Below are 15688 nucleotides of genomic sequence, written 5' to 3'. Positions count from 1 at the left end.
AAACAAATGAAAGTAGGGAAGAAGTATAGCAAAAAACCTAGGACATATTGTGCACCGTTCTTCAAATGTCCTTACTTTGCATGGTTAAAATAAGCTATAAAAGGATCTGTGTTTGAAAAGTGAGAACTTTTATGACACCATGTAAACAATAGCACAAAGCAATTTTAAAACATAGTTGAGTTAAAACTTCATGTACATACATGGCAGAATTGTAGATAATTTTGGCACTGTATTTAGCAGCTTTGACATGCCTCTAGTTAAAATTAACTATTAATTTGTAATACCAAAAGCTAGAAATAGCTTATGTGAAAAGATGCCACACTGCTTTAAAGAGTCTTAGCATAGATATATTCCATGGCAGAGATATAAGAATACTTTATAATATTTTTGTTATTAAGCTTATACCACTATCTAAAATAATTTGTGTCAAATTTATTTGAAAAGCAAAATTGTATATCATATTCATATCTGGAGAAATAGCATGTATCTTCATTACTTTCTACCACACTTTGTCAGTTTACAAATCCACAGCAACCAGGGTGTATATTTTTAATAAACTACATGCCAAAAGTAAGTAGAAGAGAAATTCACTTCTATATGCTTACATGATAGTCTATATATGTGACTATATATGTTTAAAATCTATATGTCTTATGCTGTCACCCCTGTACTTTATGATTTTGAGATTTATCATGCCCTTACTATTCTTTTGGCCACTGAAATTATTAGAGCTGTTTTAAAGGTTGCAGTGTCTTACCCTTCAAGAAACTATTATTAGAAAATGTTTGACATCTTAATCTTTAAAAAGGTCAAGTACCATACCATAGGAAGCCAGTACAGCAGAGGTCCAATTGTGTAAATCACCACAAGAATTAATATACAAGAGATAAGACAAGCCACCTGAAACAATAAACAAGAGTTGCAGATCATTCAATCTAACAACAACAAAAACAACAAAAGAAATTGTGAAAAGGATTAATTTTAAAGTATTGTAGACAAAATCAAGAATCAGATGTTGAAGGTGTTAGCTATTAATGAATCTGTGGATTGCAGATGCATATAATTTCAATTTTAATCTCTGATTATTACCTTTAATCAACTGCAGTGATAACAAAGTGAGAGATCTCAACATCTGTGCTTGACCCTGCTGCCAGCACCCTGACACAGATCAGAGCATCACTTGCACATTTGGGTATTAAATGGAACGTGTGTGTGCAATGTCTCATCCCAGAAGTTTCTCAGCACCCACTGTCATTCTGTAACTTATTTATAGCCTTGCACCCTATGTGGTACTAAATAACAGATCTGTCATAGCACTAAGCAAGAATTATGTATGCTATCATTTTTTCTACAAGAGAAGACTTCTAACTTCTTTTGTTGGGATTAACACTAAAAGAAAACTATTTTTAAATAAGAAACCACTAATAATTTCATTTTAATATCATTGTGTTTACTTAAGAAAATGTAAGTACCATTAAAAATATATTAAAGATTATAACTAATGCAAGTAATATAAATTCAAAAAATATATGGTCTAATAATTATATATGTCTTCACAGTATATATGGTATTAATCTGATGGAAATGACAGTAAAATTGCACTGTCCTATTCCGCTGTGAGTGCTCACTGAGTACTTCTGGTCTTATAAATATACAGTTCAGATTCACAGAAGGTTTTTGACGATAAGTAGACAGATGCTCACTTTATTTTTATATTGATAATATGTTTCTTTACTAAAATAATTAGGTTTCATTTTAAGAGACAAGTTGTTAAAAACAAAACCAGACAAGTTGTTAAAACACTGGAAAATTAAAGTCATGGTGTACTTAAAAATACCATCAAGAAGGATAGACAGAGTGTTTACATAAAAATGGACAGAAAATCTGCTGGTAAAGTCACAAGGAACTTTTCCCTCTTTCTGCCTTCATAAAGAGCAAGAAAAAAAGTGTTGATTCTATTTGAAGAATCATCCATGATAGAGTTCCTCACTTCTCTTTTCTCCCAGGAAAATGTATCACTGAGGAACAAATGACAAAACTGCAATCCAGGCTTTAAGGTCATCAAGTTCAACCATCAACTACCACCGTGTTCCTCATTAAACCATGTCCTCAAGTGCCATATTTGCACAATGTTTGAAAACTTCCCAGGGTGGTGATTCTGACCTTACTCTGGGCAGTCTATTTCAGTGCTTTACAACCCTTTCTGTGAGAAAAAAAATAAAAATTCCTGATATCTCATCTAAACCTTCCCTAGATCAGCCTGTTGGTGTTTCCTATTTTCCTGTCACTTGTTACCTGGCAGAATAGCAAAGAACTCCAAAGGACATAGGTTGATCTGAAGGGTCCCTGGGTTTCAGAGGAAGAGGCAATGCTGTGGGAGTGCCCCAGGTGGTTTGCCACCTCTCTTGTTCACAAGCACAGTTTGGACAGATGACAGGCTGGCAGGGTCACAGTTATCATTCTCAGCCATTACAGCCCCCTCTTTCCTGAGCTACTGTAATAACAGCTTGTGGGTTTAGATTCCTCAGTAGGAAATAGCAACAAACATCCTCAAAAATCTAAATGTCATCTCTGTGGGCTCAGTGTACACTGAGGGATAGGACAAGCACACCATGTTGCAAGGTAGAAGCTGGGAGATTACTTGTGTTTTTTTAACAAACAGCTCTAAAGGTTACTTTAATTTTATTTTGGAAATCAGACAGAAGATAAATTAAATCAGATAAATGAAATGTGATTTTTTTTTCCCTCCAACTTTGGTTTAGATTGTACCATTAAATCCATTAAGCACCATTAGAGGGCACTTTTGTTACAATGCTGACAAATTCACATAAACTGAAAGGGCTTTTATGTAGTTTCCTGCAGCCTGAAAACACAACTCCTAACTTCATTGCTGCCACAGACCTTACAGTTCATATTGAATGAAACAGGTAAAAATAAATTGAACCATTATCTTTCCTAGGAATACATCACTGATCAGATGCAATTTCATGCAGCTTGTTAAAAATGACAGAGCAGCGGCATTGCCAGGACAGAGGAAGAGGGAGGCTAGGGAAATACAATGAATAAATCAGTACAAATTGCAGTGAACAGTATCACAGGTCTAATTCTCCAACGCACTTCACTCTAAGCCTATGGTTTTTACAGCCTGGGTTTTTAAAACACCTTACCTGTGTTTTGGCACCCGTACTGTATAAAAGTGCCGTCCGTCCCATCGCTGCTGCACTTGGTATGCAAAAGAAAAATGAAGGAATCACGTTGCTGAGGCCATGAGCCAAAAATTCCTGCAAAGTCGTTAAATAGAAGATGTTTTTTCCTATTGCGCTGTCATTTTAATGCGTCTTGCCAACAAAGGAGTCCCCTATGTAAATATCAGCAATGATAACGGATGGACATATTTTTAAGGAAAAAAATCCCACAGGTACATGACAAAGGGTTTCCCAACAGAACGGATCTTCTCCCATCTCAGAACTAATTTGAATGATAGAGCTGTTGAATCAGATTCATGAAAAGCAGGAGGGACATTTTCTTCCCAGAATAAATGCTACGGCTAAGTTTTGAAGATTAAGTTCAACCAAAATATTTACATCTTGATCCATGTCTGCTTTTTACTGGCCAGAACCCCAAGTACTGGTATCTGGAAACTGTCCAGATCATTTCTGGTGTATGGCTCACTGGAAAAAGACAGCCACTGATCTCTCTTCCTTTAGAGCATGTTTTAGTGAAACTGAAATGCAGTAGCTATACTATATGGCTGTAGCATGCTGTCCTTCATCATAAATGTATTTGGTGTTTGTTCACAGTCAAAATGCAGGCATGTCTGAACAAAGGATTTGTAGAAGATAAAGTGGAGAAGCCACCTTGTATGTGCAGCCTAAGAAGAGCAGTGTTTTCTAAGGAAGTGTTCCACCATGGCCACCCAGCATCACAGACTTTAAGGAGCAAGTTGGTCTGCTGAGGAAAATGTTTAGGAAAATGTTTCTGTATCCAGCCAGGAAAACACCAGGTCATGAGTTTTTGTTCACAGCACAGAACAGCACCCCCTTAAAGCTCACCCAGCAGCCTCATGCACCCACAAGCCTCTGCCCAGCACTATGCCTGGCCCTGAAGGCAGTGCAGCCACACCACCTCACTGCCCTCCTCTCATGGAGGTTTTGCTCTTTTGCTCCATTATTTCATGCAGATGTACACAGAGTTTCCAAGACTTCAGTAATGAACCTGTGTAAGCTGCAAGACTTCTAAAGGTGCAGAAAGACACACAGGTTGCCATGGAGTGCCTTGAAACAAAGCAGTGTGTCACCCTGGAGTCTGACCTGCACTAAGCTCAAAGCATTCTCCCTCTGCTCCATAGAAACATGGCTCTGAAGCATCAATTTGTGGCCCAATGTATTTAAACTGAGAAATATTTTAGAGACCTGAACAGACAAGAGTGTTCTCACTGTGTTTTCCAATGGCATACGAGTTGTAAAGGACAGGACCTGATGTAGCAAGACCAACCTGAGTAGAAAGGGTGTTCAAATAGACCTCCAGCTGCAAAAAAACTGTTCTTCATTCAACCCTGTGTCATTTATCCCAAACCACTTAACATAAAGGTAGAGGCAACATTTTCACACAGTACTAGTGCCAGTTATCTGAAATTGAGCCTTTCTTCCCACAGTGCTTGAATTATTATTTCCATGGATTTCCAGCAGGCTTGGAGTTACCCACCCACCATGACAAGCACTGTAGTAGTGTAGAGATGGCCCACTTTTATTTAAGCATGTCCTCTGCAAAATGGAACTTGGAACAAAAAGCTCCTGTGGCTGTAAATCCGGGAGAACTCTCTGAACTCACCCTCTCTGAATTTCTTAGATACAAATAAACCTTTAATTCAGGTTAGACTTGTACTTTGCATAAATATAAATAATTTCTTATTATAACATCAGGTAAGTCCTGGGGCTATAAGTACCTGGTTTTGGTTTAGAATTGTTTTGTTTCATTAATGGTGGCTGATTTAACATTGTAAATTGTCTATAAGAGCTCAACTGCCAGAAGAGAAGCTGTCTCATCTTAGAGCAGTGAAAAATGCATTAATACCCAAATGCTGCACTGAATGTAGCATTACAAGATTATCCTGAAGGACAAGCTTCCCCAAAAAGGAGCAGTTCAGCCAATGAGGGCATTCTACAGAGATAATTTAAACAAAATTTGGGTGTTACTGTAAACACTAGAAGGTGTCAGGATGCTATATGGAACATAACTTTTCCTACTGGGCATTAATCTATAATACTTTCCCCAAATGGTGAAGTGATTTCAAGGCTCAGTGACACTAAGGAGAAAGAGCTTTACCTGGTTGTCATCCACAGTGTATTTAAACTTTTTAGCAGAGCCCTGAGCAAGAGCTAACGAGGCTACATAACCAACCAGTGCCACTCCAAAAGCTTCAGTGACTACTTCAGGGAGAACACTCATGGGTGGTGCTTTTGGTGATGGCAACCTATAAAAATACAGACAGTAATTTTTGCAAAACCTGATACATATCTATATGTATCTATGTACAAGTATAGATGCAGTCTCTATGTACCTGCAATTTATGTGAATACCACAGAAACAATCGCTGCAGGAACAGCTAATTTTGTATTACATGTAAGGTGACATTTTTCAATATTTTAGATTAATAAGAGCTCAGTCTGTTGGAAACAGCAAAAGAGAATTTGTAGAAGATGAAAAAGCTTCAGATGGAGTATTCAATTTGAAAACTTCCATTTGAGAAATTATAAAGAGATGTTGATAAATTAACTCCATGACTGACAAATAAAATTAGCAATCATTCACTGGTTTGTAATGTTCAGTAGAAAAGACTACTGTATATTTTCTCCTTTTTTAAAGTAATTGGCTTTCTTGTAAAGTTAAATTTAAATATTTAATTTTTTTTTATTCCTGTTGGTTACTGACAGTACAGACATTTATTCCATCTAATGGAGATTGCAATGAAACTACTATGATTATATCTATACACATATAACTTGTTAACGTGGGATTGAATTGTGAGAGAGTGTTTGAGGAGACAGGAAAAAACAAAATAGATGTTTATCGTTTCTTATTTCAGAAACTACTTTGATCTTTTCAGAGACTGTTCTCAGAAATAAAAGTATTTAAAAACCATAAGCTAATGAACCCACATTACCCTTTAGGAATATTTCCCACAACTTCTATCCCGTAGACATATTCCATGTCAGCAGAGTAGCAAGCAATGGATGTAGCAATTATCTATTGATTCAAACAGAAAAAGATGTTACATTTCTGTTGCTTCTGACATGGTCCCTATTATTGCCATACCTAAGCACATGGCACTGTTTATACATTTATCATTAGATCAATCCAGTAAAACAGGTAAGTATTATGATTTTTTTTGTTTTTGCAAACGTGCAAGAGAATCAAAAGAAACTAAGATTTGGACACAATAATGATGTGAGACTATAGTGCAGTTTGTACATTGTGTGTTAATGAAAGATATTTGTATAGCTCTCTGTAAAGCCTCAGGAACCTTGGCAATCTGTGTCCAAAGTCCCTCTGTTCAGCACCTGCCCCAGAGCACTGCCATTCATCTAAGCAGCTTAAAGTAGTTCATTATTTAGGTGTTCCTGAGCAATCTGATTCAGCTGATGTTCTCAGCACATCTAATCCAGACTGGCAGTGTTGACTTCAGCACAGAACACAGCAGAAGATGTGTCTGCCTCGTTTTCATGTTCTAGCAGGTACAAATCTTGCAGTGGGAGTATAAAGTTTGACTCTGGGGAGGTTCAAGCTAATTTCCTGTATTTCAAATGAGATTAATCCCAATAGAGCAGGGCTCCAGTCTGTAATCCTTAGTTTGCTGGTAGGTTTTATCCAATATTTTAGAAAAGGTAACACTGAGACCAGGACCACACTACTTCCTTTTCCAGCATTTTGCCCTTTGTAATTTTTTTTTCCAGCAACAGAAGAGTAATTGCAGTAATGCACTCTGAAAACCAACTGTCCTTCATACTTTGTATTTTCTTTTAGAAGTTTAGAGAAAAACAGAAACTTTCTAAAGGTGATCTCGTGCTGATCGTGCTGATCATTTGACTATAGCTTAATTCTTAAAGCAGGAGTTTATAATGAAATTGCTAATCTTAATTTAGTCTATACCATGTTAAAAGAAAACATGTTAGTAAAATGACAGAAAGCAATAGCATAGCTATTTAACTTTGTTGTAGATAAATCACAAGTAACATCTAAGGCACAACTACCCAGCACAAGACTTGCTTGCAGATACAGTATGCCAGTTACTTTTTATTTTCTATTTGAAACTTCTTACACTTTAACATTCTAGGCTTTACGTTCCTGTGATTATGTAAAAAGTAGTAAACATAAGAAAAATATTATACAAATTGTGAGCTTATGTAATGTACTTCTTATTTATTAAGCCAAACTGTTTCCTGATTTTACATTTAACTTACAGCCATGAAAATCTGTATGAAAGTCTGTATAGTAAGTGGCAGGTGTGGGTGTGGGTAACTATAGACAGCACAGTAAACTTCAACAGATTGATCCACTGAAAGCTTTGTAAGAAAAAGCCTGATATATAATTTTGTACTTACCAAAAGTAGATCGATGGGAAGGACAACTTTAATGTTTCTGTGAAATTTCTCATTCAGTTCTTTAACAAGGACAAGTACCACAATGCTCAGCAAGGAGAGAAGTAATGCCTCCAACTGAACTGATCTGATATTCTCAAACACATAGGCATAAATCTACAGTGAACAGCAAATAACAATCACAGATCAAAAAATATATTCTGGATCACATGCCATCAACTTCAGACAAAAAATGAGTGAGAGCAGAATCAGTACTGCAGGAGCTGAGTCACTGGACATGTTTACAAGGAAGAAAATCATCAGTTTACCACTTAAGGACTTTTGAAAGCTAAAAACAAAAATACAGTGAATATTTGTATATATTAATATACAAATTTCTATTGGTAGAAGCAAGCTATAAAATTCCAATAAATATTATATGTTTCCTTTTCTTTTTCAGTCTCATTAATTTCAGTGAAATAAATTAGTATCGCATAAAAATGTTGAGAAAAGTTTCTTGCACAAAGGTTTATTTGTAGTGGCCATAGTACATAACATCTACCAATGCTAGTAGTAAAAGTTATTTCTGAGAAAAAAAAATTTAAAAGACAAAAAAGAGGAGAAAAGAGAAGGAGAGGGTAAAAAGAAAAGGGAAAGAAAAATTCAGTAGTGGCTGGATGGGCAGAGATGCAACAGGAATCTTCAAGATGAGCATCCTCTTCAGGGCATCCTCTGCAATCTGTGGGTCATTTTTCCAGAGTAACGTTTTCCCAGAGTAATTTCAGCAGGGCATCCTCAGCCCCCCTTTGGTTGTTCTTGCCCCTTACACAGTGCTCCATGGAGCATGCTTTGGTCTGGTCCAAGTGCTGCACACACTATGTGTGCCAAGCTTGCACACATATGGTGCTGGTTATTTAAATGACTGAAGTTGTCTGCTCAGCCCTGTTTGCTCCTTTTCTACTCACTGCAGAGTTGAGAGGGAAAGAGGATACCCAGCCAGAGCTATGGAGCTCAGTTTTTCAGCAGTTAATATGTGCTGCAATAAGCTGTAAAACAGGTTAGAAAAATGTAGTTGGATCTGTGATGAGCAAAAGAAATATGGTGCTGAATTATAAGGAACATGCAGAATAGAATTACAGAACAGGAATAGAATGACCAATGGTCATGAGAAACAGAGGTCTTTGATGATGGGTACCATGTTGTAAGTAACAGACTCAGAAGAATGGAGCTGCCTTTGCACCAGCACAGATGACACAGTGAACTGTAATTTTTGCTCTATGCTGAATTTGTAGGTTCAGGAAATAACACATAAATCATTATGGTAGTACATTAACAGAAAGTAATGAAAAAAAATTGCAGGTTTGCCGAAACAGAAGGGGTGAAGAAAGTTAGAGAGACCATCTATAACTTATAATAATGAAATTATGAGATCTCATCACAACTTATTTTTGGGCCTCATGAAGAAAAGCAATATTGCTTGAGAGAACAGCAAGTCATAAAAATGGATACAATGCACATGATTACTAAAGCTGTAAGGGAAAAAACAAAATAAGCTCAGTCTCTTGAGTTCTGCATTTAAATTCTGAGAACTATTGTGCATACTGAAATATAAACCATGGAGAGAACAGAAGTTAAGATTAGGATGTAGATTTAGACATCATCACAAATAACTTTTTTTTAACCCCAACATAAATGATAATAAAATAAAGCAAGTGATGCTTGAAATAATAATAACAATAATAAAAAGTAGGTGTTTTCTCTGGCAGTGACTAAGAAGACCAATAAAATAAATCAAAAGTGACACTTTAGTTTTATCAAAATAAAGATTAATAATGTTCTGCTCCAGAGAACTTATTCTCAAATACATGTATAATGCTAACAAGTTTTGACAGTTTGCAGGTTAAAATCATAAATTTATATTGGACATGGAAAAGTACTAGAAAAATTATTTTAAGAACCCTGTTTTAGCAGAAAGGTAGTCAATATGATGATAGAATTTATTTCTACTGTTCTGATTCTGTCACTCATTAAAGAAGTGATGCTCATATTGAAGAATAAGTGAATTAAAATCACTTCCTGATTTTCTCTCTCTGAGGATATTTTTTATAATCTAGAAAGGGAAAAAAACCCCAACCTAAATATGGTTTCAAAAAATTAACTTTCCTCATAAAAAGCCAATGTAGCCCTTGGAATTTTGATTAAGGATGCAAAACATAACCCAGCACAAACATTTCTCAGAAACCAGGAAAATACTTTAAAGTCAAGTTGTTAAGTAATATGATCTAGATATGTCTTAAATCTGAAGAATAGCAATTAAACCACAGTTTTTAGCCACATATTGCCACTGTAACCAGAAAATATGTGTATTGTATCTTGAGTGGCTTGGGACTGGATCTGTACCCATAATTTTCCAGGAGTGCATTTTCAAGAGGGCAGAGGACTTGGCTCAGTGCCCAAACAGAAGCTGTGATTAATTAAGACAAAAGGATACAATCTGGAAAACTGTGCCCACAAAACTCACCAAAGGCTGAGCTAGGTTTAAGGTGAAGTGGCAAGAAAAGGGAAGAAATGAGTTGATTCCTACTTGGTGAAGCCAGAGAGATGGGATTTGTTTTGAAATGAATGCTGGCTATTAAAGTGTCAGCATTAGTTATCTTTGCTCATGGCATCAAATCTATTTTTGCTAGACAAGTGAGACGAAAGACTGAGTGAAGAAATAAAATTTCAGTGAAGAAATATACATAAGCTTCAAGAGTTTTTGTATTTCAAATTGGGTAAAAAAGACATTTCCATTTAATTTTAAAAATACATGGCCAGATCTTATAAACCATTGCCATAGGTTTTTCAGACTTTGCACAAAAATCTTTATATGAACTGCCTAGTACATCCTTTGGTGTTTCTTTGAATCATACCCTTCTGTATGCAGTCTACGTCAGCCAATCAATGAAAAATAATGGAACTGCCAATGCTTTGTAGTTCATTTGAATTCAGCAGTCCAAACAGCCCTTTCCCCAAAGTGTCTGTAGCACACCAAAACAATTGTGGCAGTAATACAGTAGTATTAAATTAATTACTGCATTAGACTAAGGAGCTTCCACTGACTAGTTGTTAATGGGTAACCATTTTCTGAAAGCCTAAAACCCCTCAATTCATGGTCTGACCAGTGAGACCCTTTCACAAGAGCATGTGGCTCTTAACAGGAATGTAATTTACACACACAACAGACATCTCTAAACTGTACCTTTTACATTGTATTCTGACCAGTTACTGTACTTATCCAAGATGAAACTATAAATCCTAAATCTGAGTACATAAAGCTCAAGCTTGCAACAGCATTGGCATCTGATTCAAAAGAAGTGTTTACAAATGTTTCAATCAAAAATGTAATTATAAGTTCAGCATTTCACATATTTAGATTATGCACATACAGAAATAATTTGGAAATTATGCATCAGAATTTAGCTTGATATTGTGGTGTACAAAGCAATCTTTGTCATTCTATAATTTAAAATAGTTTTTTAATCTTTTTCATTCTATAATTTAAAATATTTTAAAAATCAGCAATAATATATTAATTAAGCTGCTTGCCTCTTGTGTTTTTAGTTTCATTGCTAGTTTTGTGTAAATATTCTTAATAGAGCCTATGTAACAGTATTATTAGGAATCAGTGGACTTTTTTGTAATCAACACAAATTTGGACCTAAGTGAGACAAAAAATATTTGAGCTTTGCACATATATACAGACACTGAATGTTCCTTTTCTCATGAGAAACCATCAGTTTTGAGGTGATCTTGAACATTGTAATGGTTTATATTCTAGAAAGGGTGTGTATTTGGATATATTAATGAAATGCTCTGAGTTGTTTTTTTTAATGTCTACATGCAACCTCAAAACATTAGCTTTAAAATGTGTACAGAGGCTGAAGCAAACAAAGGAATTAAAGGAAAACATTATTTAACACAATACATTTTAAGAGTGCACAAATTCATTTAATTTAAAAAAATATTTCATTATGATGGTTTTTAGATATGTGACACTGGAGGGAAAACATACAGGCAAATACAGTAAACTGTAGAGGTAGCTGGGGAAGAAAAGGGTAAAAAGAAAGGAATGATACTAGAATGTGAAGGTTTGGGGATGTTTTTCCAGATTTGCAGCAAAACCACACAAGGATTTTGCAACACAACCACAAAAGACCCCGTTTTGCAAAGCAAGATTCTTACATTACAGCTCATTTTGTAGTGTTGTATTTTTCAGAAACGTGTGTAAAGATAAATATATCTATACACAAATAAGGGGAAAATACATCTGTTTTCAGATGCTGAGTAAAACTTGATGACACTTTTCCCTCATCAAGTTAGATCACACATGCATTATTTCCTCACAGTTTCTCTTCTTCCCCTTCACTTTTCCTTTTCCATTTGCAAAATACCAGCGGATGCTGCCCTGTGCAGCTCAACTGAAATGTGACAAACTATGTACAGGGAAAACAAAATTTATTAAGTTACATAACCTATATGTAAACACAGAAATCCCACAGGCTCAGGGCCAGTGTACAAGATTTGTTCTCCATATGCAAAGTTCCTTCCTACGTATTTAACCATGATCTCACATGCTATAAAGAATTCATTTCACTGGCTTGCTGTGCTTGCAACTCTCCTATCACACTTTATTAAACATTCTTATTCTTGCTTTGCCAACCCAAAGGCTGCCTGAGGCAAAGCAATTGGTTTTGTGAGTGGGAGGTGTTTTGGAGTGGACAAAGAAAAAAAGCATAACAAAAGTACCAGTCCTTGGATTTTGAGAATTTGAAGTGAAGAACGTGTCCAGAGAGACATGCCAAAGTTGCCTTTCACTCTAGATATCTGTGCAAGCTACCTTATATCTAATTAATATAATTTTCACATGAAACTAAAACCACAGAAGAAAATGATTGTTTAAGTCTAGCTCTGGTGCTTTTGACTGAGATACTGGACCTTCTTTAGGCAATTTATAAGTCTGAACAGACACCAGAAATATTTTAAAATATTTATATAGTAAAATTTCCCCTTTTTTATCATTCTTTCAAGTTGTGCAGAGTACTTTTTTTTTGGTCATTTACTTTCACACAATTTACAGAGCAATTCAGAACCTTAAAACAATCAGGAAAGTTTTTCTTTGGAATATATTCAAAGGGATTTGATTTCAAAGGAGAAGAGAAGGGCAAAGAACTTGTTTCAAATGCATTAAAAATACAAGGGATAAGGGAATAGATTTCTTTCAAAGCATTTGAATGACTTCATTTATGATATCATCAGCACACCAAGGTGGAAATATTTCTTCATATCACTGCTGTTCTTTATTATTGCTCATAATCTGTATTTTGATTATGCCTTGGCTGCAGTACTTAACACCAGTCATCTCTACAAGATGACAATATTCCTATATGTAAGTATAGTTTCCATGGAAACGCCACGAAAGAGAGGCTATTCACATTTTATATTAAGAATAATTTATGAAAAGGTTTCTAAATAATGAAAAAAATATGAAGAATCATTTTTAATAGTCCAGTAAGCCAACTGATCACTCATAAAAATAGCTATGACACTTTTAGGTATATCTATACAAGATAAGTGGATAAATTACTTGTGTTTATTACATGCTCCTAATTTTCATTAATGAATTGGTCCTGTAAAAACCTTAACAAATGTATTATCCAAATGAAAAGCTATAAAATATATAAAGTACTATGAAAAAAAATTCTAAAAGGCAGCATCTTCTAATCAAGATTTCACATTAACAAATTTTCCAAATAATAGGAAAAAATAAAACACGTAGTAGGGCACAAAGACATAGTCAGTACTTTTAAGTAAGGTGGCCTAATTTATTGGCTGATTAGATGAAGTCTCACCATCCATGCAATGTAGATATCACCTCATCACGTAAATACAGTTTTATTATGAGCAAAATATCATTTTGACAGGCACTGTTGTAACACTGATAATGCCAAGAGGTTATGCTCACAGCACTGAAACTCAGGGCTTGCTGGAATAAGTTACCATCAAGAATATGTTTGTGGCTTTTGTACAATCAGATAATTCAGCTTTGCTCCTTAAGGTATCAGCCAAAAATGTGTACTTTCCATGGTGTGTAACCATGGCTCTGGTGGTGGTGCATCACCTCCTGGCCTTGGCCAAACCAGTCGGGTGGGGACGTGTCCCTGACCAGAGCAGGTGCTTTCCCATGGAACAGGTGGGAAGGCACTGTAACAGCAACATCCACTGTGGGGCTGAGGTGGGGAACAAAGGGTGATCAGTCATCCCCTGACAGCCTTGGAACATTCCCTACCTGAGCTGGAGCCCAAGTAGAACAGCACCATTGTTGCCAAAGTTTTGGAAACAATTTCCAAGTGTTTTGGAAACTCCAGTAGTTGCCAGCGTGGGTTATGGCCAGGATGGAACCAGCTGATGACTAAAGCAAACCACCTTGTGACCCTGCACTCGACAGTCCTAAGTGAGGCCTTCTGAGCTCTCCTGGGCCAGTGCCAGCACCTCCGTCTCTCTGGGGCACCTCTCAGAGCTCAAGAACCCTCAAGTCTGCAATAATTGAAAGACCATCACAGCGAGGCCTGGCTGATACACACACCTGCACACAGACTCCTTGAGGTGCAGCCCCTGCCTGGTGAGAAGCACTCAGGCATTTGCCATGAGTGTTCCCCTGAAGCCAAGGGGAATTTTTGATAAGCACCTTTACTCTAACAGACAGACATGCATATATCTGTGTGCATGTGAATTTATTCTGGTGTCAATGTTGTTATCATGAAACTGTAATTAAGTCACTGTCATATTTATTAAAAATTCCATTGAATCACTTCATATATGTTAAATTATTCAATGATAAATTTCTGTTAAACCCTTTTGCACACCTTATTTTTTGTGTCCATACCCTTTGCACCCTTACCCTTTTTCATCCTCAGTCTCCATGTAATCCATTCTGAATTGATACTAATGTAATTTTCCTATGAATGCTTCATCCTTGTAGTAAGTAAGAGAGTGAACCTTGCTGCTGACCTCTGTTGAAGTCACACTTTCATAAGTTCATTTTAAGCTCATACCTGCTTTTTACCAATACCCCTGATGGTGATGCTTTCAGCAGCCTAACCATCCATTTGCAACAATACTGCATGAAATCCAGCATGCATTTTATAAAAATTACCTTAAAGCCATCCACTTGCTGGATTTATGGCAAAGAAGTATCATGTCATAAAATAATAAATAACATATCTAGAGCAATTTTTGCATAGGAGATGCACAAGTCATGGGTCATTTTCCTTTTACCACAATGATGATCAGATTTCATTCAGCAGCATATGAAGAAAATATGTTTAAATTTATATTCCTTCCGCATGCTGACCCAGAGAGAGATTACCCTCCCTGTATGAGTGTATAATGGCTTAGGATAATAAAAGGGATTATTGATACCCTAAGAAACATATTTTAAATTAATTACTGTACCCATCCCAGCTAGTTCTCTATCAGGTTTTCCAAACTGAAGAAAATATGTTTAAATTTATATTCTTTCCGCATGCTGACCCAGAGAGAGATTACCCTCCCTGTATGAGTGTATAATGGCTTAGGTTAATAAAAGGCATTATTGATACCCTAAGAAACATATTTTAAATTAATTACTGTACCCTGCTAGTTCTCTATCAGTTTTTCCAAATCTTGCCTTACAAACAGTTAAAGCAAGATGAACATTCATCTTCTGTTAATTCACACATGTGCATATCAAATTCCATACTCTTACACAGAGACAAATAATGCATATATTAAAATTTTACCTAATGAAGTAACCCATCTCTGTCACTGAACTCACATGAAAAAATGCCAGTGGTCCTGATATATATGGCATTTTCATTCCCAGCAGATACTTCACTTGTGAAGTCACGACGTGTGTAGCTGCTCCTGTTGTCATGGCACTTATGACGGGTTCTGTTAACAAGAAAGTGGCACTGCCCAACTGCAGCATGAACATCACTACCTAAAAGGAAAAGGCAGCAGGATCAGAGCTTCTTGGTGACAGGACAATGAGTCAGAGTCCTTTTAATAAGTTATAAGATAAATGAGCTAAA

At 36.1% G+C, this 15688-nt stretch overlaps 1 protein-coding gene across 1 annotated transcript in view; it reads right to left on the bottom strand.

Moving 5' to 3' along the window:
- Positions 1-15688, bottom strand: part of SLC26A7 (solute carrier family 26 member 7) — a 68401-nt gene that overhangs the window by 27181 nt on the left and 25532 nt on the right. The window contains exons 5-10 of the mRNA XM_039706370.1: positions 15433-15597; positions 7602-7754; positions 6164-6246; positions 5326-5473; positions 3168-3281; positions 823-900 (exon numbers count right to left, since the gene is read on the bottom strand). Of these exons, the coding sequence (XP_039562304.1) occupies positions 823-900; positions 3168-3281; positions 5326-5473; positions 6164-6246; positions 7602-7754; positions 15433-15597 (741 nt within the window). The remainder of the gene's footprint in view (positions 1-822; positions 901-3167; positions 3282-5325; positions 5474-6163; positions 6247-7601; positions 7755-15432; positions 15598-15688) is intronic.

This window comes from Passer montanus, unplaced genomic scaffold (assembly GCF_014805655.1).
Source record: "Passer montanus isolate IOZ18808 unplaced genomic scaffold, ASM1480565v1 scaffold19, whole genome shotgun sequence".
Classification (NCBI taxonomy): Eukaryota; Metazoa; Chordata; class Aves; order Passeriformes; family Passeridae; genus Passer; species Passer montanus.
The sequence above is the reverse complement of the archived record's forward strand: the minus strand, read 5'-3'. Positions and strand labels throughout refer to the sequence as shown.